The following is a 26,620-nucleotide window of genomic DNA, read 5'->3' on the forward strand; positions in this document are numbered from 1 at the left end:
ACTTCCACGCAGCCACAGCGGTGATGGAGGCCAGGATGGAGGTGACGATCACCTTCCCTCCGAAGGCCCCGCCCAGCCGTTTGACGTGACACGTCACTCTGTTGGACTGAATGTCCAGCGTTTCTGCAACCGCTTCCTACAACCACAAAAACCATCTCTTCTGAGCCTGTGTTTCAGTTTGTAAGACCGCCTTTAAGTCCCCCGCCGTGTACCTGAGCAAGAGTGGGCCACTGGGTGGAGACGTAGACCTTGAACTCCCTCTCCTCGCCAACGGGGACAACCAGCATGCTCTGAGTTTCCATGTAGAAATGCTCCTGGCCTCCCATTCGAATCTGCCCTGAGAGGGAAATGCAAAAAAGAAAGCGATGAGATGAGCTCTGCACGGTTTGCCGACGTCCATTCAGAGACTCTTACCTTCGTAAACTCGATCAACGCTCTTGAAAGCTTCAGTCACGTCGCCTTTCGCAACCACACGCCGTGGCTCGAAGTACGAAGACTTCTCGATGGCGTCCTGAGAGGAATTAATCGCGCTTTCCATGAGCAGCGCGTAAACACAACAGCGATTCAGGCGGAAAAACACAGACTGACCTCAATCGTGAATATGGGGTCCGGCAAATCTTCGTAGGTGATTTTCACGGCGTACGCTCCTCGTTTGGCGTGTGCCTTGGTGTCGGCGACCACCGCGCAAACCGTCTGACCCACGCAGACCACCTGAACGAAACGGGAGAGGCACAGCATTTTCACCAACGTGTTGCCTTTCGCTACATGTTGGATATGTTGGTTTTAGAAAAGAACAAACAATGGACGGCTGGAGAATGGATGGGAGGGAACTAACGATAGAAGATAAGACAAATGGATAGAAAGACTGATGAATGAAAGCATGGATAGACTGACTAATGGATTGTTGAAACCCAATAGGTGGAGATGTAGATGATACTTCCTCCCCTGCCATTCACCTCATGAAGTGACATACCAGGACAGACGGATGGATACAAGGATGGAAGGATGGATGAATAGTTCCAAGGATGGATGGATGGATGGATGGATGGATAGATAAATGGTTCCTGGAATGGAAGGATGGATGGATGGTTTGAAGGATGGATGGAAGATTTGAAGGATGGATAAATTGTTCCAAGGATGGATAGAATAATGGATAAATGGTTCCAAGGATGGATGGATGGATGGAAGGATGGATGAATGGTTCCAAGGATGTATGGATGAATAGTTCCAAGGATGGATGGATGGATGGATGGAAGGATGGATCAATGAATGGCTTCAAGGATGGATGGAAGGATGGATGAATGGTTCCAAGGATGGATGGAAAGATAGATGAATGGTTCCAAGGATGGATGGATGGATGGATGGAAGGATGGATGAATGGTTCCAAGGATGGATGGAAGGATGGATGAATGGTTCCAAGGATGGATGGAAGGATGGATGAATGGTTCCAAGGATGGATGGACGGATGGATGAATGGTTCCAAGGATGGATGGATGAATGAAAGGATGGATGAATGGTTCCAAGGATGGATGGATTGATAGAAGGATGGATAAATGGTTCCAAGGATGGATGGAAGGATGGATGAATGGTTCCAAGGATGGATGGATGGATGGATGGATGGATGGATGGATGGATGGAAGGATGGATGAATGGATGGATGGATGGATGGATAAATGGTTCTAAGGATGGATGGAAGGATAGATGAATGGTTCCAAGGATGGATGGATTGATAGAAGGATGGATAAATGGTTCCAAGGATGGATGGAAGGATGGATGAATGGATGGATGGATGGATGGATGGATGGATGGATAAATGGTTCCAAGGATGGATGGAAGGGTGGATGAATGGTTCCAAGGATGGATGGATTGATAGAAGGATGGATAAATGGTTCCAAGGATGGATGGAAGGATGGATGAATGGTTCCAAGGATGGATGGATTGATAGAAGGTTGGATGGATGGAAGGATAGATAAATGGTTCCAAGGATGGATGGATTGATAGAAGGATGGATAAATGGTTCCAAGGATGGATGGAAGGATGGATGAATGGTTCCAAGGATGGATGGATGGATGGATGGATGGATGGATGGATGGAAGGATGGATGAATGGATGGATGGATGGATAAATGGTTCTAAGGATGGATGGAAGGATAGATGAATGGTTCCAAGGATGGATGGATTGATAGAAGGATGGATAAATGGTTCCAAGGATGGATGGAAGGATGGATGAATGGATGGATGGATGGATGGATGGATGGATAAATGGTTCCAAGGATGGATGGAAGGATAGATGAATGGTTCCAAGGATGGATGGATTGATAGAAGGATGGATAAATGGTTCCAAGGATGGATGGAAGGATGGATGAATGGATGGATGGATGGATGGATAAATGGTTCCAAGGATGGATGGAAGGGTGGATGAATGGTTCCAAGGATGGATGGATTGATAGAAGGATGGATAAATGGTTCCAAGGATGGATGGACGGTTTGAAGGATGGATGTATTGAAGGATGGATGGTTTGAAGGAAGGATGGACAGACAGACAGAAGTTCTTATAATTCATGTTTTCTCTAAAGTCGAGGTTCTCCAGAGACGTCTGGGTAAATACCTCGTCCTCAGCGAACAGCTCCTGCTCGTAGCCAAACATGACGCGGGTTCTCTTCCCGGGAATATCGTTGGCTGTGATCACGTCCACCACACCTGGAAGCTTCAGGGCTTCGCTCACGTCCAGCCCTCTGTCGGCCAAAAACGTTACGATCAACACGCAAAGAAAACCCAAAACCAGCTGGAAGCTCGATGGGGCGGTGGGTGTTCTCCTCACGTGATCTTAGCGTGCGCCCGAGAGCTGGTGACCAGCACCAGGAAGAGCTCCCCGTCTGTCTGAGGAAGGTCGTCACAGTACACCGCCTCGCCCGTAGCCTGGCTGACGGCGGAGCGGTGCATCATGGGACGCCCCACTGGGTCCTGGTCGTCCTGGTCCTTCGGCACATGCTGCGGAAGAGGAGGACGAAGGTGGCATGAGGGCGGTTCAGTGTGCTGCGGACGACAGACGGACGTTTCCTGACCTGGAACTCCTGCAGACTGGGCTGAATCTCTCTGGGCAGAGGCTGCAGCTTCTCCGGAAGCTCGTCTTTGATCACGTTCTGCCAAGAAAACACAAAAGAGAGAGAGAGTGAAAGCAGCCGGGTGCGGTTGTGGTGGACGAGCGTTAAGGAAGCTAACGCGGTCTACCGTTTCTCTGAGCTTCTGCAGGACGTCCAGGTAGAACTTAAAGAGGAGGCTGAGAGTCAGAGAGCGACGGAACTCGACCTTCCCGCCAGGGGCGGACAGCGGCAGGGCCAGCTCCCCCAGGAGGACGTCGTACGCCTCATTCAGGGTCTCCTCGTTCCACGGCCTGGCGGGAAACCCAACGGGGAGGATGAGGGTACGAAACACGGAGACAGAAGACAACCGACGACGACTCCGACCTTCCTGTGACGGCCTGGCAGGTCTTGGCGGCGCCAACGGTCGTCGGCCCCATTCCGCCGAAGTACAGACTGACTTCCTGAACCGTCCTGGATCCCTCGGAGAAACGCACCCTCATTCCGGCCGTCACCGTGGCGAAGGAGACCTCCTTCCTCGGCGCCTGTCGGAGAGCGCGCACATACTCCCCCTGCAGGTCAGATAAGAATACTGCGCTAGCGATTGCTCTCCTTAAAACCCAACAAGTCATTTATAAACCCGATTAAGACCCAGGCATGGCATAACGTCAACGTCCCCAGGAGGCGACTAGCTCAAAAACGGAGTCAAAGCATAATTCGTTAGTTTAAATGAGAGTTCTGCACCTTTGTTGAAAAAGGAATGAAGACCGAGACAACAACATCGTCCGGCCTCAGGACGGTTTTTCCGAATCCAACGAAGAACTCCTGGTTCAGAGGAACCTCTCGTCTTCCTCCTGCGGGGTTTAACCGCAACGGTTAGAGAAAGGATGCAGACACTTTACCGGCGGACTAAAACCGATGGAAGCGGAGGCTGCCTTACCGCCGGAGACGACCCTGACTCTACAGTTCCCGGCAGCCAGAACAGGGTTCAGGTCTGAGTTGGGGTAGGCGCTCGCAACGTTGCCTCCGAGAGACTAAAAGTGGAAAACAGTTACCCGTACATGTCTATACTCTACATGGCCGCTGCAACATTGCTTTGTGTCCTCGGTTCCTCCTCAAGCTAAACACAAGCAATCTGGGTCGGTTTCAAACACACAGAGAACTGAAATGTACATTAACCTCCAGAAACTGGATCAAACTGAACCCTGTTTAACTCATATGTGACTGAATTATGTTTGGAAGATTTAGCCGGCCTGAAATGGGCCGACCGTATGTATACAAACGTGATGATGGAGTCACGATGAACTGGACTGAACTGCGTGTAATCCGATTTTGATCCCAATCTGACTGTGAGAGAGAGAATAAACACTTTTTCTCTTTTTAGACATTTCTGGGTTGTTTTAATGGGAAAACTGACATCTAGTGGCAGAATGCTGTTACTACAACATAAAAAAATCTAAATAAATCAACATTCGCTACAGGAGGGGCAGTTTTAGCCACTTTGAAACACACTTTGAAAGGAAATATGGCTCTACTTTATGACATGATATGCTTTTTTTTGGCTTTTGAGGGCCGGATAAATTGCCTTGATGGGCCGAATTCGGCCTGAGGGCCTTATGTTTGACACACATGGTCTGAGAGAGTTTTAAATGGGTTGGATTGAAATGGACCATATATATATATATATATATATATATATATATATATATATATATATATATATATATATATATATATATATTCGTATAGCTGGAGCGTGTAACAAAAGTAATTTCCCTCTGGGATTATTAAAGTTTGTCTGATTCTGATTCTGATAAAATGAAGGGAGACTAAAAGTGCTAATTTAGAAAGAATAAACTGAACTCCTACATATTAACTGACTTTGAATCAGTAACCCTAAAGATGGAAATGAGAAGGAAATATAATTGCAATAAAAACAGGAAAAAAATTGTTTGGATAAAAATCAAATAAATATGGAATATTTATAACTATTGAACTGTAAACTCACCAGTTGTAATACGTAAATCCTACTGAGAGAACTCCGTGTTTCTGGTCTGGCTCTAAATTGAAATCTGAATTTTAAATCTGAATTTTAATTGGATGAAACAGAAGATGAATTGCAGTTGAAGTCGGAATTAATTACTTTTTTTTTTAACAACTAGGTTCGACTATACTTGAATTGAATCTAAACTACTGGATTGAATTGTAAGTAAATGGGCTGTCTTTGAATTAGGATCTTCACATGGCAGCAAACAGGATTTATTCCCAGTGGATTATGTTAGGTTTTATCTGACTGCTGGAGTCAACCAAAGCAAAAAAAAAAAAAAAACAATAAGCAATGGATTGTCCCTACGGCAACATTGCGGATCTGCTGGCTGCCCAGGTACCCGAGCTGCTGGATCAGAGCTCTGAGCAGCTCAGTCTTCTCCTCTGGGTGCTGGGGAACCATCTTCTCCAGCAGAGAGTGGAGCTCAGACAGACTGCAGCCGGCTCCCACCCACACACCTGCAACCGACACGCAGGGTCAACGACAGTCAGAGCAAATGCAGCTCATTAAATCTGAATATCGATCAACAGCTCAATATCTTTGCCATTTCATGCAGGTTAATCACATATAGAGTAAAATATTTCCAGCCCTTTTATTTTAAATCTAAGATTTATGGCTTAGAAATGACAAAAACCCAAAGTTTAGTGAATAATGATACAGTAATACATGGAAAGTTGAGTGGAAGGAAAAAATCTGGTAGGGTGAAGCGCACCAGGCACACTAGGGCTGGACGATGTAGATAAAAAAAAGCACATCAAAAAATAGAAATCATATTGATCAATATCGATAATTATCAACAAATTTGAAACATATATTTGAAGTGTAGACCTGAAAAAATTAAAAAAGAACACATCCTCTCTGAACTCTATGAAGGGGGCGGAGCTTGGTTCTGCGTTGTGATTGGTGGGGAGGATGTAACGACAGTAATATTAACCTAGATAGCTAGAATGCAAAAGGAAGGAAAACTGTTAATGTATTGAACTTTTTATTGACCTTTTTTTCTATCATCGATACACGTCCATAGATTGATTTATATTGTTACTAAATTATCGTCCAGCCCTAAGCTACACGGATAATAGCAGCTTTGAGAGGATTGTCAAGCCAAATGCATTCAAGAATTTGAGAGACGTTCACAACGAGGGGACTGAGGGTGGAGTCAGCGCATGAAGATCTGCTGCGGACGCATGGATCCTACACACGGGGCTACAGGCGTCTTAACCACAGCTAAGCTACACAAAGCTGGACTGTTGCTCCAAAGTCCTCTTTTCAGATGAAATTAAGGTGCCAGACTCTAGAGCAGAACTTTGGCATCATGAAGTCATTAAAAGGGCCGGTTGCACGTATAAAGATGATACTTTTGATTTCATAATTCCATTTCAGTTCACATAGAAATATAAAAAAATGCACAGTAACAAAAAATTTGCACCTTAGGTGCAGTTTATACAGTTTATCTGAAAACAAAACGTTGATATTGGGGTGAATTACACTTTAAACTCATCATTCTGCATTACATCTTCTCTTTTATGGACATTTCTGGCTTGTTTTAATGTGTTGTGGGAAAACTGACATCTAGTGGCAGGATGCTGTTACTACACAGTTTAAAAAAAATCAACATTCGCTACAGGAGGCACAGTTTTAGCCACTTTATACAATTTAAAAGTATATATGCCTCCATTTATGACATGATATGCCTTTTTTTGGCTCTTGAGGGCCGGATAAATTGCCTTGATGGGCCGGATTCGGCCAATGGGCCTTGAGTTTGACACATAAGGTCTAGAAGAAGAGTGGAGAGGCCCAGAATCCACGTGATGCTGGACATCTACATGCCACAGGAGCCCAGACAGAAAAATTAACAGTCTGCTACTTCTGTTTATAGAAATCATGTTTAAAATAATAGTAGTAATTTTCTGCGACATTGAGTTTTCTTTATCTGTCCTTTATAATGATCCAAATCACAAAAAATAAAGTCCTGAAATATTTTCCTTTAAGAGTTCCTCTTTCTGAAAATAGAATATTAAACTTCTTCCTAATTATTTAATTTAATGAGCTGTACTGGTATGGCAGTGGTGAGATGGATTAGATATTTTGCAGATATTTTCTGTCACCAGAATGTAATAAAAACCGGTTCATTTCTGGTCTAACAGGGAACAAATAAGGTTTTAACTTGCTTGCTGAGGGAAGGCAAGGCAAGGCAAGGCAAATTTATTTATATAGCACAATTCAGTACAGGGACAATGCAAAGTTCTTTACATGATTAAAATATAGCAAATTAAAACAGAATAAAAGCAAGTAGGAATAAAATGTAGATAGAAATTAGAACAAAGAAGTGGTGATTCAGTTAACTAGAACAGTTGAAGGCAATCCTAAATAAATGTGTTTTTAATCTTGATTTAAAGGAACTCAGGCTTTCAGCACTTTTACAATTTTCTGGAAGTTTGTTCCAGATAAGTGGAGCTTAGGAACTAAATGCTGCTTCACCTTGTTTAGTTCTGGTTCTGCAGATCCAGAAGACCTGAGTGGTCTGGATGGTTGATACACCGATAACAAGTCTGTGATGTATTTAGGTGCTAAGCCATTCAGGGATTTATAGACGAACAGAAGTTTTTAAAGTCTATTCTCTGATATACAGGGAGCCATGGAAGGACTTTAGAACTGGGGTGATGTGCTCTACTTTCTTAGTCTTAGTGAGGACGCGGGCAGCAGCGTTCTGGATCAGCTGCAGCTGTCTGATCCACTTTTTAGGCAGACCTGTAAAAACACCGTTGCAGTAATCAATTCTACTAAAAATAAACGCATGGATTAGTTTTTCCAGATCCTGCTGAGACATTAGTCCTTTAATCCTGGAAATGTTCTTCAGGTGATAGAAACCCGACCTTGTAACTGTCTTTAGATGCTTTTGGAGGTTCAGGTCTGAGTCCATCACTACACCCAGATTTCGGGCCTGATTGGTGGTTTTTAGTTGAAGCGACTGAAGCTGTGTGCTAACTTTTGATCTATCTTCTATTGGTCCAAATATTATTACTTCTGTTTTGTTTTTATTCAATTGAAGAAAGTTTTGGCACATCCATGCATTGATTTCTTCTAAGCATTTACTCAGTGCTTGAACTGGTTCATAGTCACCTGGTGACATGGTGATGTAGAGCTGTGTGTCGTCTGCATAGTTATGGTAGCTGATGTTGTTATTTTTTATTATCTGAGCTAGAGGGAGCATGTAGATATTAAAGAGGAGGGGACCCAGGATGGACCCTTGGGGAACCCCACATGTGATTTTTGTCATCTCTGATGTAAAATTATCTACTGATACAAAAAAGTCCCTGTCCTTTAAGTAGGATTTAAACCAGTGGAGAGCTGTACCAGAGAGGGCGACCCAGTTTTCCAGACGGTCTAACAGAATGGAGTGTTCAACAGTATCAAATGCTGCACTGAGGTCCAACAGAACCAGCACGGTGGTTCTTCCACAGTCTGTATTTATAGGCCTTCAACACGACTTGGACTGAGTCTACAGAAAGGAGGGAACACGCTGGGAAGAGTTTGTCCGTTTTATTTGCAAACCCCAAGTAAAACAAGCCAGTTTGGTCTTGTGTAGAAGTTTAACTTTTATGGAAGAATAAAAGTAAAATGCTGACTTAGGAACTTTTAAAAAGGATGAAACACAATTGGAAAAAGAGCAACTTAGAAACAAGGGGAAGAAGAACCCACCGTCTGGTCCCTGGGACACTTCAAACAGCTCCTTGACTCTGATAGGGGAGATTATCAGCGGATGCAGGACGCCTTTGAATTTTATATCAGGACCTTCAGTAAAAAAAAAAAAAAAAAAAACAGCAAAGAAACCATCATGTCAGCTATAAAGCTCTGCTGTTTGCTGCCTTTCAATCCACAGCCCCCCTGCAGCCTTATGGCAACCCTGACATGCCATTAATGCACAAGCTGGTTCTTTCAGGAGAAGAATGATCCAAAAACATCTGTTTACATCAACATCAGGAACGTTCCTCTCTGTTCCCAGACCTAAATCCTAAAGAAAACCCGTGGGTGGAGCTGAAAAGGGGAGACAAAGAGGAATGGTCGGATGTCCTCCTGTTTGTCAGCCACCAAAATTACAAAACGGTGAGAGAGAAGACAGAGTCTCATTCAGTTGCGAGGGCTTGGTAAAATTGGATTAATGACCCGTGCAGACCTATGTTGGTGTTGCCCATGACTAGCGGAGCCTTTGGGTGCTTCGCCTTGAGCTGGACCAGCTCCTCCAGAGAGGTAGGGGACACCCAGGTCATCCTCTCCCCATGAAAGGTCAATGTCTGCGGGTTCGACGCCTCTGCCATCAACTGTGAGACATTATGCAAAGAGATGAGCTCGAATCTCTAGAAAAAAAAGGGTTCATTCGTAATCAAAGAGCCGCCAATCAACGAGGCAGATGACCTACAATCAGTTCTGGAGGGAAGATCAGCTCCTGGGTCGGGTCCAGGGGAAGAAACTTCTCTTGGTCAAAGAGTCGAGGATTCTCCTGAAGGCCGGGGGACAAAAAAACGTATTTATAGAAGCTAGATGATGCAGAGGAGGATTTCTAGTTAAACTAGAAGAAGCAATGGGGTTCAAAGTGGAGTTTCACTGCCTGTTGGCTCTTAGGAAGGGACAGAAGACCTGACAGGACAGGGTACAAAACTGGAAAAAGAAAATAAAAGACCGGCTCACATGTCCTGACTCGTTGGTGTTTTCGTCTCCATTGAGGCAACAGTTCGCGCCACCATTGGCTTGGCAGCAGTTTGCTTCCTGTTGACACGAACGGGCATAAATTAGACAGGTGCCGTTCATGGCTTACCGTCACGTGCGACACAAAGCAGGGACAGTAAAAGTTAATCATTCCTGAATGAGGAAACCCGTACCTGGCAGAAAGTCCTGCAGCCGTCCACGATGGGCCGATATCCAGTGCAGCGACACAGATTTCCTGAAAAGAACCGAAAAAAAATGACAAAATTCCTTTTTTCTCATCGACATTTCGTCTCGGCAGTAACAAGAAGCGACTCTGGGCCTGACAGTCGCTTCTCAGGGCTTAATAATGCCAACGAACCGGCCAGGGCCTGCGTGATGTCCTCCATGGTTGGCTGCGGTTTGTTCCTCAGCAGGGCATACATGGACATCACCATCCCTGGGGTGCAGAAGCCACACTGGGAGCCGTGAGCCTTCGCTATGCGCTCCTGAAAGAACGACAATATCTCAAGCTGATGAGGTGCAATGGGCTGACAGCGCTCTGATTTGGGCTTTTTTTGGGTCACCATTTGGCCATTTTAGACATCTGAAAACTTCCAAAGCCCCTGATACACCTGGTGTTCCAGACACCATCATCTCTTCATAATTTAGACTGCAGAAACTCCTGCTACTGAATATTTTTGGAATCCAGTGCCTGTATTCACAAAGAATCCTAAGACTAAAGTAGCTCTCAGTGACGTCATTTTAGAAAAATCTAAGAATTTTACCTCTGTAATTCTTCTACGTACTCTACACTGCTGGGTTGCCCTTTACTTTAGATCCCCTGAACCCCCAACACTAATAACTACCAGATGTAGTTGTACCTTACAACCCTCTGTGCTGTTGACTTTATGATGTCATGAAACTCCTTTACTGCATCCCATGCACCACTGACAACCAGATCCTGCAAAGTTCTAGACTCTGGACTTTCAAACCCACAAATCCTACAAGTCTAGGGTTTATGCTCGTTCTGGAACATCTAAACTTCAAATAACAAGATATCCTGGTACTATAGGGGCATGGCCAAGTTAGGTTAAGAACAGGTATTAGGAGGAAATGACGACTACAACAAACAGCTTTAAAAACCACCATCCTTTTTGGCGTTGACCCATAACTTTGGAGACCACTGTGCCTGGCTACCAGATCTCCAAGTACTCTGCAAAGCCGTAGCTTTCAGAACTTCTGACTACCAGAAATCCCTGAACTCTGGAGCTCAACAACCTTCGCTATGCCTAACCAGCTGTGCGTTTACAGGCTGGACTGCCTGAATCCTTGGTACTCCCAACCACCAGTACACATCACTGCCCTTTTCTCCTGGTCTTCTTCACTGCCTGAACCTACAGTAGTCTTGACTGTTGGATCTCTTGGTGCTCTAGATTACTGGATTTGCTGGCACTCTGATGCCTGAGGCCCCTGCTACTCGTAAATTATTGAAATACCAGCAGTCTAGAATGCCCAAGTCCCCTGAACTCCTTACTGCAAGATCTCCTAGTACTCCAAAGCTTCTTAAATATCTAGTATTCATGACAGTTGAATGTCTTGGAACTGAATACTGCCCAAACTCCAGTATTTCCAGCTACTAGAGCTATTGGTACTCTGAACCACTCAAACCTATAGTAACTCTGGCTGGTTGATCTCGTGTTGCTATCTAGACTGCTCAAAGCCCCGGTATTCCCAGCAGCAGGATCTATCGGTAGTCCAGACTTCTTGAACCAATGAGCCTTTGCGACTGCAGGATCTCCGGGCATTATGATGCATAAACCACTGGTTCTCCCATCAGCTGGCTCCTCTTCTACTCTGGAATCCCTCAAACCCTGGTTATCCTGCAGCCAGATATCTTAATAATCTTAGTAATCTTAAATTTTACAAGTCCTGGCCTGATATGTTTGAAAAGAATTAAGGACATGAAATTTAATTTAAGTAGTAACAAGTAGCTGCTATAGAAAGGTATCTTAATGTAGAGCAGAGTTTGTTTTTTTTGCAAAGTCGTGCAATATATACTATCCAGCCCACTTACTGTTGATACCGTAAGATATACGTAGGGTAAAGGTTCATATATGGGGAGATGGAACAAATGTGAGTTTTGTGTCATCAGATAACACCATTACTTTTAATAAACACCAGCTAACAGGATGTTACTGTCATGATTTGGGTTTTGTTTTTGTTTATGTTTATCATTTGATCAGCTAGTCTTGTCTTCCACCTCAGGTTTTGTTTCTGTTCTGTCTGGTTTTAGATTCTTCAGCTTCTGTACTGTTTTAATTTATCCGGTCTTTGTATTTAGTTCTGATCTCCCTTCGGTGCTCTGTGTAGTCTTAGTTTATCTTCTATCTTAGGTTTGTTCTTCATGGTTATTTATGTTCTAGGGTTGGTCTAGTGTCTGTTCCTTTCCACGTGTTTTCTGTCAGCTTGTTTCCTCCTGCAGCCTCTTTCCCCCCTCTGATTACATCCACCTGTTTATGGTTAATTGGCTCACTCTCTCTCCTTTGTTCTCCTGCCTTTTTTAACCTCCCTCCTCTGCCACTTCCCTGCCAGTTCATTGTCAAATCTAATCATGTCAGTTGTGTCTTTCCTTGTCAAGTCTCCGGTGAGTTTAAGTTCCACATTTTTTCCTGTACTGTCTACTTCTGGATCATTTAAGTTTGCCACCTCCCGGTATGAGTTTTATGGACTACCATTGTTTGTATCATTTTTGGATTAAGATTTTTGACCTTTGTTTTGCCTTAATCTAGTCATTAAATCCTGCTTGATCTCACAACCTCTTTGTCTGGTCGAATTCTGGGTCTTCCTGTCTCTGAGCTTCATGACAGTTACTCTGTGCAATAATTTTAATGGTAAATAATATAATGTGCGTTACTCTTCTGCATTGCTTTAACCTGTTTTCTTTAAAGTCTTCTGAGCAGTTTTATCGTGCATGTATTTAGCCTACCGTGCATCGGGGGACTGACCTGCACCGGGTGGAGCCTGGTCTTTGAGCTGCCGATGCCCTCCACCGTGGTGATGGCGGCTCCATGGAGCTGACAGAGCGGCAGGAGGCAGGCGTTGGCAGAGTAATGGCTGATTGCGCAGTAAAGGAAAACGGGGCTTCATTACAGCAAACAATGGCTAGCTGCATTGCTGGAAGCACTGGGAAAGCAAAGTTCTTGCATTGCAAGACCAACAGTTGCCGCTTCTCTACAATGAACCCAATGTATCTGTCTAGCTATGAAATTATTTTTTGCCAAGGTGTACTTAAAGGAGCATTGCGTAAGTTCCAGGATTTTTGCAGACGTCTGCCCCCATCTGGCGACAAGTTGTAATGACACCAGTGTTGTGCACGTGCATGTGGGAAGAGGAAAAGCATCTGCTGCTCCGACTGCACAGGCCTTATGTTTAGAGGCATAACGTCTTCTTAGGTCAGACAGCTATAAATATTAAAGTTCTCTCGCTAATGCACTGATTACTGCGAAAACTCAACAAACTAGCCAGGTGAACAAGTGAGAATCACTCTCTCATGAACTGAATATCCAGCCTATAGAGGCAACTGCACTAAATAGAAAAGCACTATTTTTTACTTGTCGTGCAATTGTAAGGGCATGCATAGAAAATTAAATAAATAACTTCAAATCTTGCACTATGCCCCTTCAAAGCGACCTTGGCGCCCGGTTTTTGCAACATCATCCTGACTAGCAATGGCAAACATGATTGGAGACCTCTTCTGATAAATACTGGGCACACAGATGAGATCTGTAGTGCACATTTTATCACAGACATCCACCAGATAACAAATCTGCAGACAAACCTATCCAAAACACTTTCCCCCTAGTTCATTTACCATCGTTTATCTGCCTCTTTTGAACTTTCAGCCAGTAGTCAATATAAAAATAAAAAATAGTAGCTCTGGCTGACTCATGCTGACAAACCGAAATCTGAACTCTGTCCCACTCCAGTGGTACCTTGTCCTTAGTTGGTGTGTTTACATTTCTGTGAGTGGGGTTACACATCAATCAGAGTTTGGTTGAAAATGAAACCAGAATGATCCATTTAAAGTCAAAAGATAACTCTTAGTTTACAAAAGGATAAAATTTAATCTAAAATAGCATCTTTTCTGTGATAAAATAAGCAGGTTAAGCAGTGAAAGTGTTGGCTTCCTATTCTTTGACCTCAGAAAACGATGCACTGCAAAACAAACCTTACTGTCAGCTGTGTTTTCCCACCTCTTCGCTAATGTGATTAAAATTCACCATGTTCCCATCAACAATAATCCAATTTAAGGCCTATAAACCGTTGCAGAACATTAAATTTGAATTTGGAGATTCAGCAGAGCTCGTGCCAAAAATGGGCGGAGTCTGATCAGACCACCGGAGCAAGCCAATCAGAGATGTCTGTCGTTGTTTGAAGATAGTGGACGATGGGTACTGGTACGTTTACGTGAGTACAAGCAACCTCAAACATGTAGCTAACATTTTGAGAGGTTTTTATATTGGTGAAGGGTCATCAGTCATCTTTAAAGGTATACTATGCAACCGGGGTTGATTTTCCAGCGAGGCTCCCCCCAGAGGGCGAAAGTAAAAGTGCACTATCGTAAAGATGCTCAGCTGTTCTGGTTTCTCCGTCAAGCCAGGCACTTTGGTTGTTTTGAGCTTAGCAGACAGGCGAACGCAACGAAAAGTCGAAAAAACGGCAGTACAAACAATGACTAACACAGTGAAAGTATGAACATCAGGCTTCCCGCAGCGCTATCTTGGCGAGGCAGCCGCCTTGGAGATCTCGCCGTAAAGCAAGACCGACTCTCGCGGTCTTAGACGAGACTTCTGAGCCTGTGTGTGCGGGCCGAGGGCTCTTGCAATTGCAAGTACGGTATTTCCCCCACAGACCACCAGGGCGGCCGAGAAAACCTTTGTTCGACCTGAAATGACTCATTTAATCATCCAAAACGGTATGAAACACATTAATTAACTGAAAAATGTTGCAAAGTATGCCTTTAATCACCAAGTTGCTTCAAACAGCAAGGAACTTGACTTTGGTTCCACTTTGCTCTCAACGAAGATTTTTTTTATATACAAGAAGGTAAATACAGTATACAAGAAAACAGTATAAAAATATGTATTTTAACAAAAGACAATCAGATTGGTGCAACTATACGTGGTATCAATCTGGGTGCTCTGACCAAACCACACACGTCTATAAACATGTCTATGCGTAAGGACCATCTGGGGGAGTTTTCTAGAAGTCCGCTGTATTGAGTGGGTTAGGCTCCAGACAATGGTGTCTTCAAGAACCACAGGGGTTTCAGAGTAGCGCAGCCATTTGTGAACAGGGAGAAGGGGAGTGGGAAGAGAACGCATCCTTGGGGAGCACCGGTTCTGAAGGCCTCACCTACGGCTGCCTGCAAGTCAAAAAGCTGGAGGTCCACTGACAAACGAGGGTACGGTGAGGTAATGTCAACCTTCTTCCCCATTCTTATCCAGACCAAATAAATAAAAAATAAATAAAACCCGAGAGTTTTCAAGACTGAATAGGAACCATAAAGAAAGTTTAACTTTGGTTTGTTCTGTTGCATTTTAGCTAGATTTATTTATGCTTTAAATTTACATTTAATCATAAATTAAATATAACAATATGTTTTAAACCCAGATGTTTTATTGTTGTTTCACTATTTCATAAAATGCTTTTCAATGCTGATTCTGCACTTTTATTACATTTTATTCTAGTTCATAATCAATAGGTTCTTAGTTTGGCACTTTTTGGGTTTTATTTACTACGTGTAGGTTCTGTATAATAATTTAAGATTACATTTAATTTCACACAAAGGGCTAATTGATTGATTATAGTTCATCAAACTTAACTGAGTTCCAGTTGCAGGGCAGACAACCTGTGGGATTTCCTAATAGCTGGGCGTAACAACCAGACATTAGCATTACAAGCTGATCATGATGTATTTCTCTACATTTAACTCATCCAAACAGAACAGCGAGATGGTTATCAGCACAATTCTTGTGACCGATTTAACAACATGCAAGTCACCAGACGTGCAAATAAACAGATAATTACTGCAAGCTTCACTGTCATTTTTTTAACCCACAGAAAAAAACAAAACAACACGGGACTTTGAGGTGGGGGACTTCCAAGTTTCTCAACTGGAAATCGAATAATCTCAGATTATAAATGTCCAGCACCAGAACCGATGGTTTTTGCTCTGATTGGCCAAATTCTGAAGGTAAATGGAAGCTGTTGTTATTTTCGCAGCAGGTAAATATTAGAAATGACCTCCACTGAGTGTCATTCATTAATTAAAGAGTCAGGTTTGCACATATTATTTAAAACTAGTCGTAAAGCAGAACCTTCATAAAAATAACCAACTTCTGGCTCGTCAGCACATGTTGGGTTAAAAATGACAACGTCCTGCCCTGAAACTCTCTGACAGAGGCCATTTTTCTCCTGCCGATCTATGTGACGGTGCCTGGGCGTCTCAAGGCAGCGGTCCTCTGCTGGTCAATAAATCTGTGAAAACGCACTCCAAAGCCTTCGATGTGGCTTTGAAACCCTTTTTTAGCTCTTTTAGCCTGCTTCATGTTGTCAGTCAGGTTCGATCCATGTGATTTTTTAAAACCTGAATCAGGCCTGGGTGTGCTTGATATACCGTAGCTGACCTCTGATTTCCAAAAATTGGCTTTAATTACAACTAATCAGCTTCTAACAGAGATCAAGGCAACTAAAACACGCAACGTGGAGAAGCTGAAACAGTTTCCTAACTAAACCCAGACACAGTTTGGTAAACTTTGAGTAGCTGTCTGCTACACGCACCTGCCACAGAGACAATTTCTTCCACGAGTCTCTGTGGACTCGTAACAGAGCACCCGGATGCACACCACGCTTATTTGCACCAAACATAGTCCTCTGTTGCTGAAAAATTAAAATTCATATTTAAAAAAAGAAAAATATCTCCATTGGCCTTTTACTTACATTGCATTTGGAGTTTCTTCACTGACAGCAAAGAAAACCCCAAAAAGTCAAATTCCTTGTAATATGAACCTACTTTTCAATTAACCCCGATTCTGATGTTCTTGCGACAAAATACTCATTTGAAAAACTGTGTTGACAGTAGAGCTGGGTGTCATCATGAGCTGATTCTATACGATTCTCGATATATCTCAGCTGGATTTGACTCCACTATCGATATTTATTACTTTCAAATTAATGCTCAAAGTTATTCTATCAACAAAACCAGCCAAATATTTATGTTCAATTTATTAAACACTGATATATTAACAGGAAAATAAAGTGCATTTGGTTCAATGCATTTAACGTGTCAGAAACCAAAAATGTTCCCAAACGTCTGATTTTGGGGACGAAGGCACTTCTAAAATCCTGTCAGCCGTTCCACATATTAGTCTCCCTTGCTCTTCCTCACCTTGAACAGTAATAGTGCGCTGTAATAACGCCCCCTAGTGGTTGGGACGTATATCGATATTGAAAGCCAGAATATCGACATGAAATTGTTTTTAAAAACATTGATATTAATCTTTGTTATTGATTTTTATGCACAGCCCTAGTTGACAAACTAAACCAAAAACAGAAGAGACCTGCTAAGCTCAAGATAAGAAGACGACCTCCAGTCCTGGCGCTGCAGCTGGAGGTTAAAGGATACGCGATGGTTTTGGTAGCAGGCTGGTAGCGCGACACCATCACGGTGCACGCCCCGCATCCTCCGCCGCCGCAGCCAGACTTGGTCCCGGTTAACCTCACTGAGACAAAGAGTCAAGGACAAAAAAACAAACAAACAAGCCTCCAGCCTAGCTATGAACGCGCATGTTAGCAGGAGTTGATGTGAAGGATACGCTTGTCCCGGAGGAAGGGCAGCAGCATGGTCTCAGGGTCCGCATGGTCCTCGGTCACCTGGTGGATCAGAACGCAGATCAAAGCGCACGCTTTGTAGCTTTCCTGCCATCACAGCTCATTCATTGGCAAAACGTGGGTTCCTACTATTAGGATTGTTGAAAATAATTGATATTAAAGACAATGAATAATTCAAATTTCACCTCTTAGCATTGGTACCTAGGTTGACATTTTTCAGCACTGGGACAACTCCAGCTCCAGGATTTAGAGCTGAAAATGTTCTGCCATCAGAATTGTTTAATACATGCAGAAAAGGGCATCGATTACAAGATGTTCCCGAGTTAAAGGGGACATCTCGTGCTTTTAAACGCCTCCCTTTTCACATTGAGCACTTATAAAGTAGAACTGCAGTGCTTTGGTCTTAATTCCCCGTTGTTGTTGCTGCAGAGCTCCTCTTTTGCTCCTGTGCCGACATCCATCTGTGAGCAACTTGTCTCGGCGCCGTCTCTTTAAGCGTTCCAGTCCAGAAATTTAATAGACAACAGGGAAAACTGAACGGCCGAAACAATACGAGCAAAACAGGAATATAAAGATAACTTGGAAGGACAGACCTGCATTCCTTATAACCAGATGATAACATGTATTTAAAAGGGTAGAAAAGTGGATTTTGCACCAGGTGTTCCCTTTAAACTTCACAAAAACATGGGATTTATTTAACCTTTTGGTCATGTTTATGCAATCTAATGACAGAAGGTTGGTCCAAACTGACCAAAATCTCTCAGTTTCACATACAAAAAACTAGCAATAGTTTTAAATTCTGTAATTATATTGAAATAAACCTTCTATAAGTGTGTACGCACTATCCTCTAATGTTTTAAACTGAGAAATGGGAGACAGTTTGGGGGTGATGGCTAAAAATAACAGGGTGCATCTTTATATTTGGTCATTTACATTCATTATTAACTCTTAACTTTATAGCTGAGAAAGATGAGCTTTGATTAATCAAGTGATGCAAAACCATCACAAAATCTGACCTCTGACAAAGGCCAGGAGAATTTTTTTGATTGATCCAATAATATATATATATATATATATATTTTGATGATAAACAAAAAAAAGTCACTTTTTCATTTTAGTTTTACACAGAAATGTTATTGAACTTATCTATATTATCATTAAAAAACATAAAAAAACAGTATTTACTTCAAGTCTGCTTTTAATTAAATAACCTTTCTGCTTTAATGACCCCTTTAAACTCCCTGGTCTCAACCCTATTAGTTTTCCTAGTGTTTTTTTTCTCGGAAATGTGTTTACCTAAGTTTGAAACAAAAAGACAAACGTCTAATTACACCTCAACCTTAGTTCTTCCTGTGCTTTTGGCCCAGAAAGTGAAGTTTTATTGCTCAGGTCGATGCTGCCTTCTGTTTCTAAACCAAACACAACATTTCCTGTCGGTCATAATGAGCAAAACAAAGTCTGAAAACTCGCAGTCGGTGACAAAACCGAGACAATAACAGTAAAAAACTGTATTTTTGATGCGATAAAGCAGAAGTTTTACCTTTTTCCCATTGATAAACAAGCACAGCGCGTCGCCTTGTTTTCCAGACATCCTGCATCTGAATGCACAGCAGCTGCTGCACAGCTGCAACTTAAACCCACGGCACTTCCGGTGGAGTTATTTTCACAATAAGAGTCTCGCGGCAAAGCAAAAGCCAGAGTTTCATGTCGTTTTTCTCTCTCCAGACATTCTGGGGATAGTTTTTATTTTATTATTGCTGGTGTTATTTTTATGTAGTCTTTGTATGGACTCAGTCCTTTTTACAATTAGCTACAAAAGAAACTAAAAATGAGCGAGAAGCGCAAAACAGTTTTCTTTATCACTTATTCCTTTTTATCAGTTTTCATGATCTACAACCATTCTTTAAAACAATGATCATTAAAACTCTTCAAATTATCTTTAAAACTTACTGAAAATGTAGGCTTTTTACTCGGGGTGTAAATCACCAGCTGTATTACGATGCAATGTTATAACAATTTGTTTGGATGATTTCTGAACGACAAGATTAATACGATGCGTTGTCATCAGCCATTCTGACACTATTGTGCACATTGATATTAACGCACATAAAAACCCAAATATGATTTGACCATTTTATTTCTAAGCAGGCATAATAATAATAATAATAGATCACCTGTTCACTTTAGGCTCATGCCTTGTGAATTGCGAAATAAAGGTGCATCTTAAAATTGGTGATATGGGTCAATAGTTTCATTTTACATTGGATTTTTAATCAATTACACACACTGGATTGTGTATTTTATTTCCGCAGCTCACTTCCTGTCCCGTCCTGCTGCTCCACACTAACTTGATCTGAGATGAAGTGACGCACTTGTAGTAAGAACTCCCACCTACAGTAGAGCCCTGCAACCTGAACAAACATGGCCCAGTTTAACTTTAAATACTAAATATACAAACCAAGCTCTGAAACCTTGGCGTTTTATTTTTATTTTTTTTAATTAAAGTCACATTTCACATATTTTTTGCATTAAATCCAGTTGAACCGAGATCAGCAGATCAAAAACAAACCAATAGGCGCTCAGAGATATTCCACAACTGTCCATAAAAATATATATCATATCTGCTGTTAAGCGATCCATAAAAACTAGTTATGCTTTAACACTGTGGCTTTCTTTTAGAGTCAATTATTCACAGTTTTGTTGCGTCTCTATCTTAGATAAAGAGCAGAGATTTACCTGAGGGTGACCAGGAGGATTATTTGACTGTATTTATTGACTGTAACTATGGTCTCATAATAATCTTTAACTGCGCTAAACGTTTTTTATTATTATTATGATTAAACCTTTGTTTATGCAGGATTCTCACTGGAACGTGAGTTCTCATTTCCAGGAAAAAAACTATGACAGGAAATGGAGCTGACACAAGAGGGAGCTGAAGAGACAGCTGAAAAAGGCCTGCTGAGGAAATGTTCCTGGTTTAAGCCTACAAGGGAATTTTAATCAATTAAAAGGTTGAAAAAATTTGGTCATTTAATATAAAATACTTGAATATATAGATTTATTCCACACAGAGTGATGCATTGCAACCATTTAATTATGTTTATCCAGAGGATCAGGATTTACAGCCAGTAACACCAACATTAATATTTGAACAGAAAAGCATATAACATAGACACAGAACAAAATTATTGAAATAAATTAACGATTGATGATATTCTATTTAGTTAATTTTGCCATATATGGTAACAATATGTGACTTAAGCCATTTTATGGAAGATAAACTCACTGTCGTAACATAAAAACACAGTTTCCAGAGATGCTGTTCGTCTCTGAAGCTCAGGTCAGCGGTTCTGATCCGATCCGGGGCCAAGATCATTCGGATCCCGGCGTGGGAAAGTCTCGAAGAAACAGAAGCCTTTATTTACTCGGCCTTCGGGTTAAACACGGCGTGTGTTTTACACTGCATAGTTACCACAGGTGGGTCTGGACGAGGAAACCGCCCTAAAGCACCAAACCAGTGTCTCTTTACTCTCCGCCGTGTATCAGATGGATCATTTCAGGCTTAACAGAGACAGAGAAAACAGAGAGTTAGTGTACAAAAGCTTTTTAAATACCACGAGCTGTGGACACAGATGGGTTTAGACACATTCCTCCTGGATCTGCCAGACAGGTTGGGTTTATTTACTCCTATCACAGCAAGCCTGGGTGGCACTGACAGCTCAAAGAGGCGTTCTCCTCGGGATGGGCTGAAACTGTAGGACGGAGATTTTTGGGAACTGAAGAGATCTCTTCAGTTCAACAGAAATTGGTCTAGACTTCACCCCCTTGATAATTTAAAGACCAATTTAAAGACCTGTGCAAACTAAAAACCACTATGCTCAAAAAACAGGAACATCTTGAACAGTCAAGTACTAAAAATCTGCAAGTAAATAGTTAAATAGTCATTAAATACGTAAAAGAAGGAGAAACCAAAAGGTTTGGTTGTAGCTAACAAGAAAAAGTAGCAAAACAGGAAGTATTCATAGTTGTAATTTTGACATTTAAAATCAATGTAAGCTGCACTGAAATCATTTTTTCTCTGGAAAATGGCATAAAAATAATTCCTGGTGAGGAATAACTTGGATTATAAATCACATCAGGAACACATGATACGTGGTGAAGAAGATTCGCCCGGTTTAAGGCTCAGACGTTTGTCAACTAGCTGTCAACACGTCCAGGTTTGGAAGCAAGTTCACCCTGAGAGTAGACCGCAAGATGCTGAAAGAAGCCTCCAAAGATCCTGACACATCGGCCGGCTCTTAAGGCTGTCTATGTGAAACCTGTCCAGTCAGACAGAGGACAGGGTTAAATCCAGGTGGAGGAAAAACATCCAGGGTCCAGGGTTTGGGGGAATAACGTCATTTGGACAGATGAGTCCATTTGAACAGCTGAACAGAGGACAGGTTTGGCAGAAACCAAACACGGCGTCATATGAACAGTGCCTCATGTTGGGAAGCATGGAGGTGTCACACTTTGGGCATGCTGTGCTCTAGGATCAAAATCCTGTTTATTTATGATGCACATTTCAAAACAGCCAGTTTGCCAAAGTGCTGGTGTTACAGCCCCCCCCCACCACCGAAGGAGGGAGGGTAACACGACAACCACAAATATGAGACGGGAGCCAGGTGAATGTTTTAAAATAAATAACGGGATTTATTGTTTATGCAAAAACAATCCCACCAAAGAAGTTTTACAAACCGAGGGGGGAAGGGGTGGGAGTAAAGAGACCATTAGACTGTGCCAAACAAATCAAAACAACCCTTACCTTCTACCATCTAAGCTAAGCAAAAATAAAAGTAAAAATAAACCTTACTATCCTAAACTAACAAAACAGCTCACAAAACTTTACATAGGTGGCACCAGCCTACTTACCTAGTGTCTCTAACAGAGATTTACCTACGTGCTGGAAATGTATGGGGTCCCCAAACTTACCTAGTCTCTAAACTCCCACCACCACATCTTACACAACCGAGAGCCAAGCAACATCAAAAGTTTGTGTGTTTGCTTGATTGTCAGCCCTCATCCGCCCCTCCAGCTGGCCTCAGCTGAACACCTTATATGGCGGTTGTCTTGAATCTTGATTGGCTCCTTGATTCATGAACCAATTTGGGCAAGTGGCTCCAGCCTGTACACCCAACCTGAGGAGAAAACAAAACAAGAGGGGGAGGGGGAGAAACACCACAAACATGTCCTGAAGACATGTAACACCCCCACCCTTTTAAATCCAAACCAAAACCTTTGGGAAATCCAACATCAAAACGCACGTGACAAGGCATCCGCCAAAACGTTCTCAGACCCTTTTTTATGACAGATCTTTAGGTTGTACTCTTGGGTCATTAAGGCCCATCGCATAAGACGTTGATTTTGATTGTACATCCTGGAAAGAAAGACCAATGGGTTATGGTCAGTGTTTAAATATTTAAATATTAAACATGTAACAGCTGGACACTCTGAGGTAAATAGAAAAGAAACGCCAGCTCACCAATCAAAGAATCAGCCGTGTTTCTGTCATGATCTCGGCACTGATGCTGGTCTTATTACCACCTGACGCACCTGTGAAGCTCCGCCCTCTCCTCATCTACGCTCATCAGATCCACCTGCTCCATCTGCTACATAACCAGCCCTCAGACCAGACACTAGTGCCAGATTATGTCGAGCCTCCGGTGAGTCTAATCCAGCGTTTTCTGTCTGCCTGCCTGCCTGTGATCTGACCCGGTTTTGTCTCCTGATTCTCTGAGCCTGCCTGATCCCTGTCGTACCTGATTACCTGCCTGTTACCTGACCTGTATCTGTGCCCTTCTGATCAGGACTGTCATGGATTTCTGATTGCCTGGCTCAGATTCTGGACTTTCTCCCGGTTTTAAATCTCTGGTGATCCCCTCTGATCTTCCTGCTGAACTCTGCCACCCCGATATTGGCTCTGTGTCTGCATTCTGCAGTTCACCTCCTGAAATCTCAACAGACGTAAACAATGGTGTGACGATAATAAATTATCAATGAACATTTCTAAAACTAAAATGATCATTTTTGGCAAACGACCGAAAGACACTCAAGTAAATGTTCAAATAAACAATATAAATATTGAGAGAGTTAATGAACATGCATTTCTGGGTGTGATTTTAAGTCATGATGTAAGCTGCAAACCCCAAATAGCAAATGTTCAATCAAAAATGGCAAGAAGTATATCAATACCGTCTAGAGTAAGACATCTGCATGATTATATCGCACAACATATCCTCTACATTTCATTAGTTCTTCCATACATTAGTTATTACATAGAGGTTTGGGGTAATGCGTACAAAGATAATCTAAATTCACTTATCAGACTTCAGAAAAAAGCCTTACATTTATAATGTTAGATTCAGAGATCATACTAATGCACTTTTCTTAAAAAACTTACGTAATGAAAATCGAAAACTTAATCAAATTTAAAACTCTTGCTGTAGTGTACAAAGCAAACCATGATCTACTTCCTGGCAATATACAAAAAATGTTCAACAGTAAAGGAGAGAATAATAATTTCAGAGGAGAACTTGTGTTGAGAAGATGTGGCGTTCGCACCACACTTAAAAGTCTGGGGCTCAGCCAAGCAGGAGTTATGTTGTGTAATGGGTTAGGTATAGAAATAAAAAGAATTACCACACTTAGACAATTTAAAAGCAGGTATAAATATGTCATCTTAAAAAGCATATGCAGGTAACCCAAACATTTAAACGTGATTATTTGCAACATTTTTGATAAGTACTACTAGATATCTTCGTCTTTCTGTACAATTGCCTTCAAAATAAGACACTCTGTATTCGTGTAACTGTGCTTTGACTTGTAATGCCTCCTTTTATCAAAAGACCTTATATGTTAAACGTAACCTGAATATTGTAATCTGGGGTAGGTTCTTATAAGTTGCTGGTGAAGATTCTCAGTCATCCAGGTCATGGTCATTCCAAAAAAAGTAAAAAAACTGGACTTTTTGAATTGAGAAATCTTCCTGGAGAGGAATCGAAACGTCTTTAACTACGAAAAACAAGTCCAGTTGCTTTGTTTTTTTACTTTTTTTTGGAAAGTTCTTATAAGTTCTTCAACTTCTACCTACTCATTTTGAGCACCACTAACATGTCTTAACATCTCAGTGTAAGTCTTGCTTTTAGTGTTGCTCAAAGAAATAAATAAATAAATAAACCGTCTTCTGGGTCCTCGGTTTCTGTTTGTGACATTTTCAGCTGTTTCTTGAGCAAAACGTGAGACAGTAGCTCCACAGGGCTGAGTGTCCGGCCACCCCTGCCTTCCCCTCGTCGTGTAATCAAACCTCTGGTGGAAATGTTCCTCCTCCTGTATTTCCTACCACAGCTCCCTGCCATTCGGTGCATCTCTCCCCGGAGGGAAAGCGGCTTTGACCCTCCGGGATTCACAAGCTGCCGCGCCCCCAGCCAACCTGCCAGGCTTGTCATTAAGTCCGCGCTCGTCTGGGATTTGGCATCCGTGCATCGTGTAATCTTTCCCTGGAAACACCACGAAACTGGAGCCCGCAGGAGACGCGTGCAAACCGAAAACCGACACCGACTGTCGGGCCACACCGTTCGTGTGCGGCGATCAGCTAACTACATAAATACAGCCTGCGTGTTCCAAGCCAGGAAACTACCACTTATCTTCTTAGGCCCAAAACTAGGTTTGAACGCATGGAAGGAAAAGCGTTTAAAACATGACGAGTTGTCCCAGGCCAGGAGCTCTGTGGAGTCAGCTTCCTGCTGTCTGATGTGACTATTATTCATTTAAAGAGCTTTCTGACTGACCTTCTGCCCCCAGAACACGTCGCAGAACGCAGAAAAGCAGCTTTTTGTTTCCCAGCCCATTTATCTGTTACTCACAGCCCAGTTGTTACGAATAGCCGCTCCACAGAGACGGAGGAATTTAGTCTGAAGCACGTAGCCGAAGCCTGGCAGCTGATGTAAAATTTGAATAATATATGTTTTATAACGGCATTCTGTCTCAGCTGATGTTGTTTCTCCTTTTTTTTATTTGGTTTAAGCTTTTTCTTTCAATAGATTCTGGTTTAAACTATAACCCCAAGCCTCCTTTAATGTCGTCGTAAACCCCTGGGAGAGCATCTTCCTGTCCAGACGGATCATCGTCTCTGATAAAAAGTCTGGAAACGACGGCAGACCCATTCCACCAAGTCTGGAGGACGCAGACGCAGCTTTCCTGTCTCGCTGTGTCCTCTGGGAGAGTCCCAGTTTAAATGAGGGGGTCACAGGCGTGTAATTAAACATGCTAACGACACGCTCCACGTCTCTGTTCTCAGTTTCTGGGCCGAGACCAAAAGCTCTGATCAGCTTTGCTTTCCTTGCAAGGCCGGCTGCCTCCAAACGTCCTTATTTTCCCGTCAGCGTTGCCCGGCTGATTTGATTTGCTTTGACAGCGGCTCAGTGGGAATCAGAGCTCGGCTGCCCACACGCAGAGAAGCACATCGGGGCCCATTTCTGTCGCCTCTGACGGCGCTGCAGCTTCACGGTCCAGCAGATCTGAGGCTCCATCCTGGTCCGATGGGAGTCCGGTTTCATGCCCTCAGAAAACACACAGCATACCAAGTCCTTCTAATTGACTGTTAAAATATTAGTTATTAACATTTAAAAGGCCTTTAGTCGTCAGTCCAAGAACATCTGGACTCTCTTCGGCTTGTTTTCTCCCGTCACGACTTTAGATTTCCTCTGGAGAAGGAGATAAAACGCAAAAATCAAAGAGACGATGCAGCAAAAGGTTTAAATAGTGAAATAACAATGATAACAAATATCAACATAAAAATCTAAATGAGCAGGGGAAAAAAAAGAATTTAAATCTGGAATTCATAAATAATGAAATATATACATACATAGTAAACACTTTTT

General features: G+C 42.4%; 1 protein-coding gene across 2 annotated transcripts in view; it reads right to left on the reverse strand.

Moving 5' to 3' along the window:
- The window catches only part of aox6 (aldehyde oxidase 6), a 28,671-nt gene extending 9,324 nt beyond the window's left edge, over positions 1 to 19,347 (reverse strand). For both annotated transcript variants that reach the window (XM_036127999.1, XM_036128000.1), the window contains exons 1-22: positions 19,243 to 19,347; positions 17,687 to 17,744; positions 17,497 to 17,593; positions 12,815 to 12,923; positions 10,189 to 10,315; positions 10,004 to 10,065; positions 9,813 to 9,890; positions 9,544 to 9,624; positions 9,301 to 9,445; positions 8,826 to 8,918; positions 5,433 to 5,584; positions 4,020 to 4,113; positions 3,824 to 3,933; positions 3,467 to 3,651; positions 3,231 to 3,393; positions 3,065 to 3,142; positions 2,821 to 2,990; positions 2,608 to 2,734; positions 589 to 711; positions 415 to 511; positions 213 to 337; positions 3 to 136 (exon numbers count right to left, since the gene is read on the reverse strand). In XM_036127999.1, the coding sequence (XP_035983892.1) occupies positions 3 to 136; positions 213 to 337; positions 415 to 511; positions 589 to 711; positions 2,608 to 2,734; positions 2,821 to 2,990; positions 3,065 to 3,142; positions 3,231 to 3,393; positions 3,467 to 3,651; positions 3,824 to 3,933; positions 4,020 to 4,113; positions 5,433 to 5,584; positions 8,826 to 8,918; positions 9,301 to 9,445; positions 9,544 to 9,624; positions 9,813 to 9,890; positions 10,004 to 10,065; positions 10,189 to 10,315; positions 12,815 to 12,923; positions 17,497 to 17,593; positions 17,687 to 17,744; positions 19,243 to 19,293 (2,459 nt within the window). In that variant the 5' untranslated portion in view covers positions 19,294 to 19,347. The remainder of the gene's footprint in view (positions 1 to 2; positions 137 to 212; positions 338 to 414; positions 512 to 588; positions 712 to 2,607; positions 2,735 to 2,820; positions 2,991 to 3,064; positions 3,143 to 3,230; positions 3,394 to 3,466; positions 3,652 to 3,823; positions 3,934 to 4,019; positions 4,114 to 5,432; positions 5,585 to 8,825; positions 8,919 to 9,300; positions 9,446 to 9,543; positions 9,625 to 9,812; positions 9,891 to 10,003; positions 10,066 to 10,188; positions 10,316 to 12,814; positions 12,924 to 17,496; positions 17,594 to 17,686; positions 17,745 to 19,242) is intronic.
- Positions 19,348 to 26,620: the final 7,273 nt, after the last annotated feature.

Source organism: Fundulus heteroclitus, chromosome 24 (assembly GCF_011125445.2).
Source record: "Fundulus heteroclitus isolate FHET01 chromosome 24, MU-UCD_Fhet_4.1, whole genome shotgun sequence".
In the NCBI taxonomy this organism is placed as follows: Eukaryota; Metazoa; Chordata; class Actinopteri; order Cyprinodontiformes; family Fundulidae; genus Fundulus; species Fundulus heteroclitus.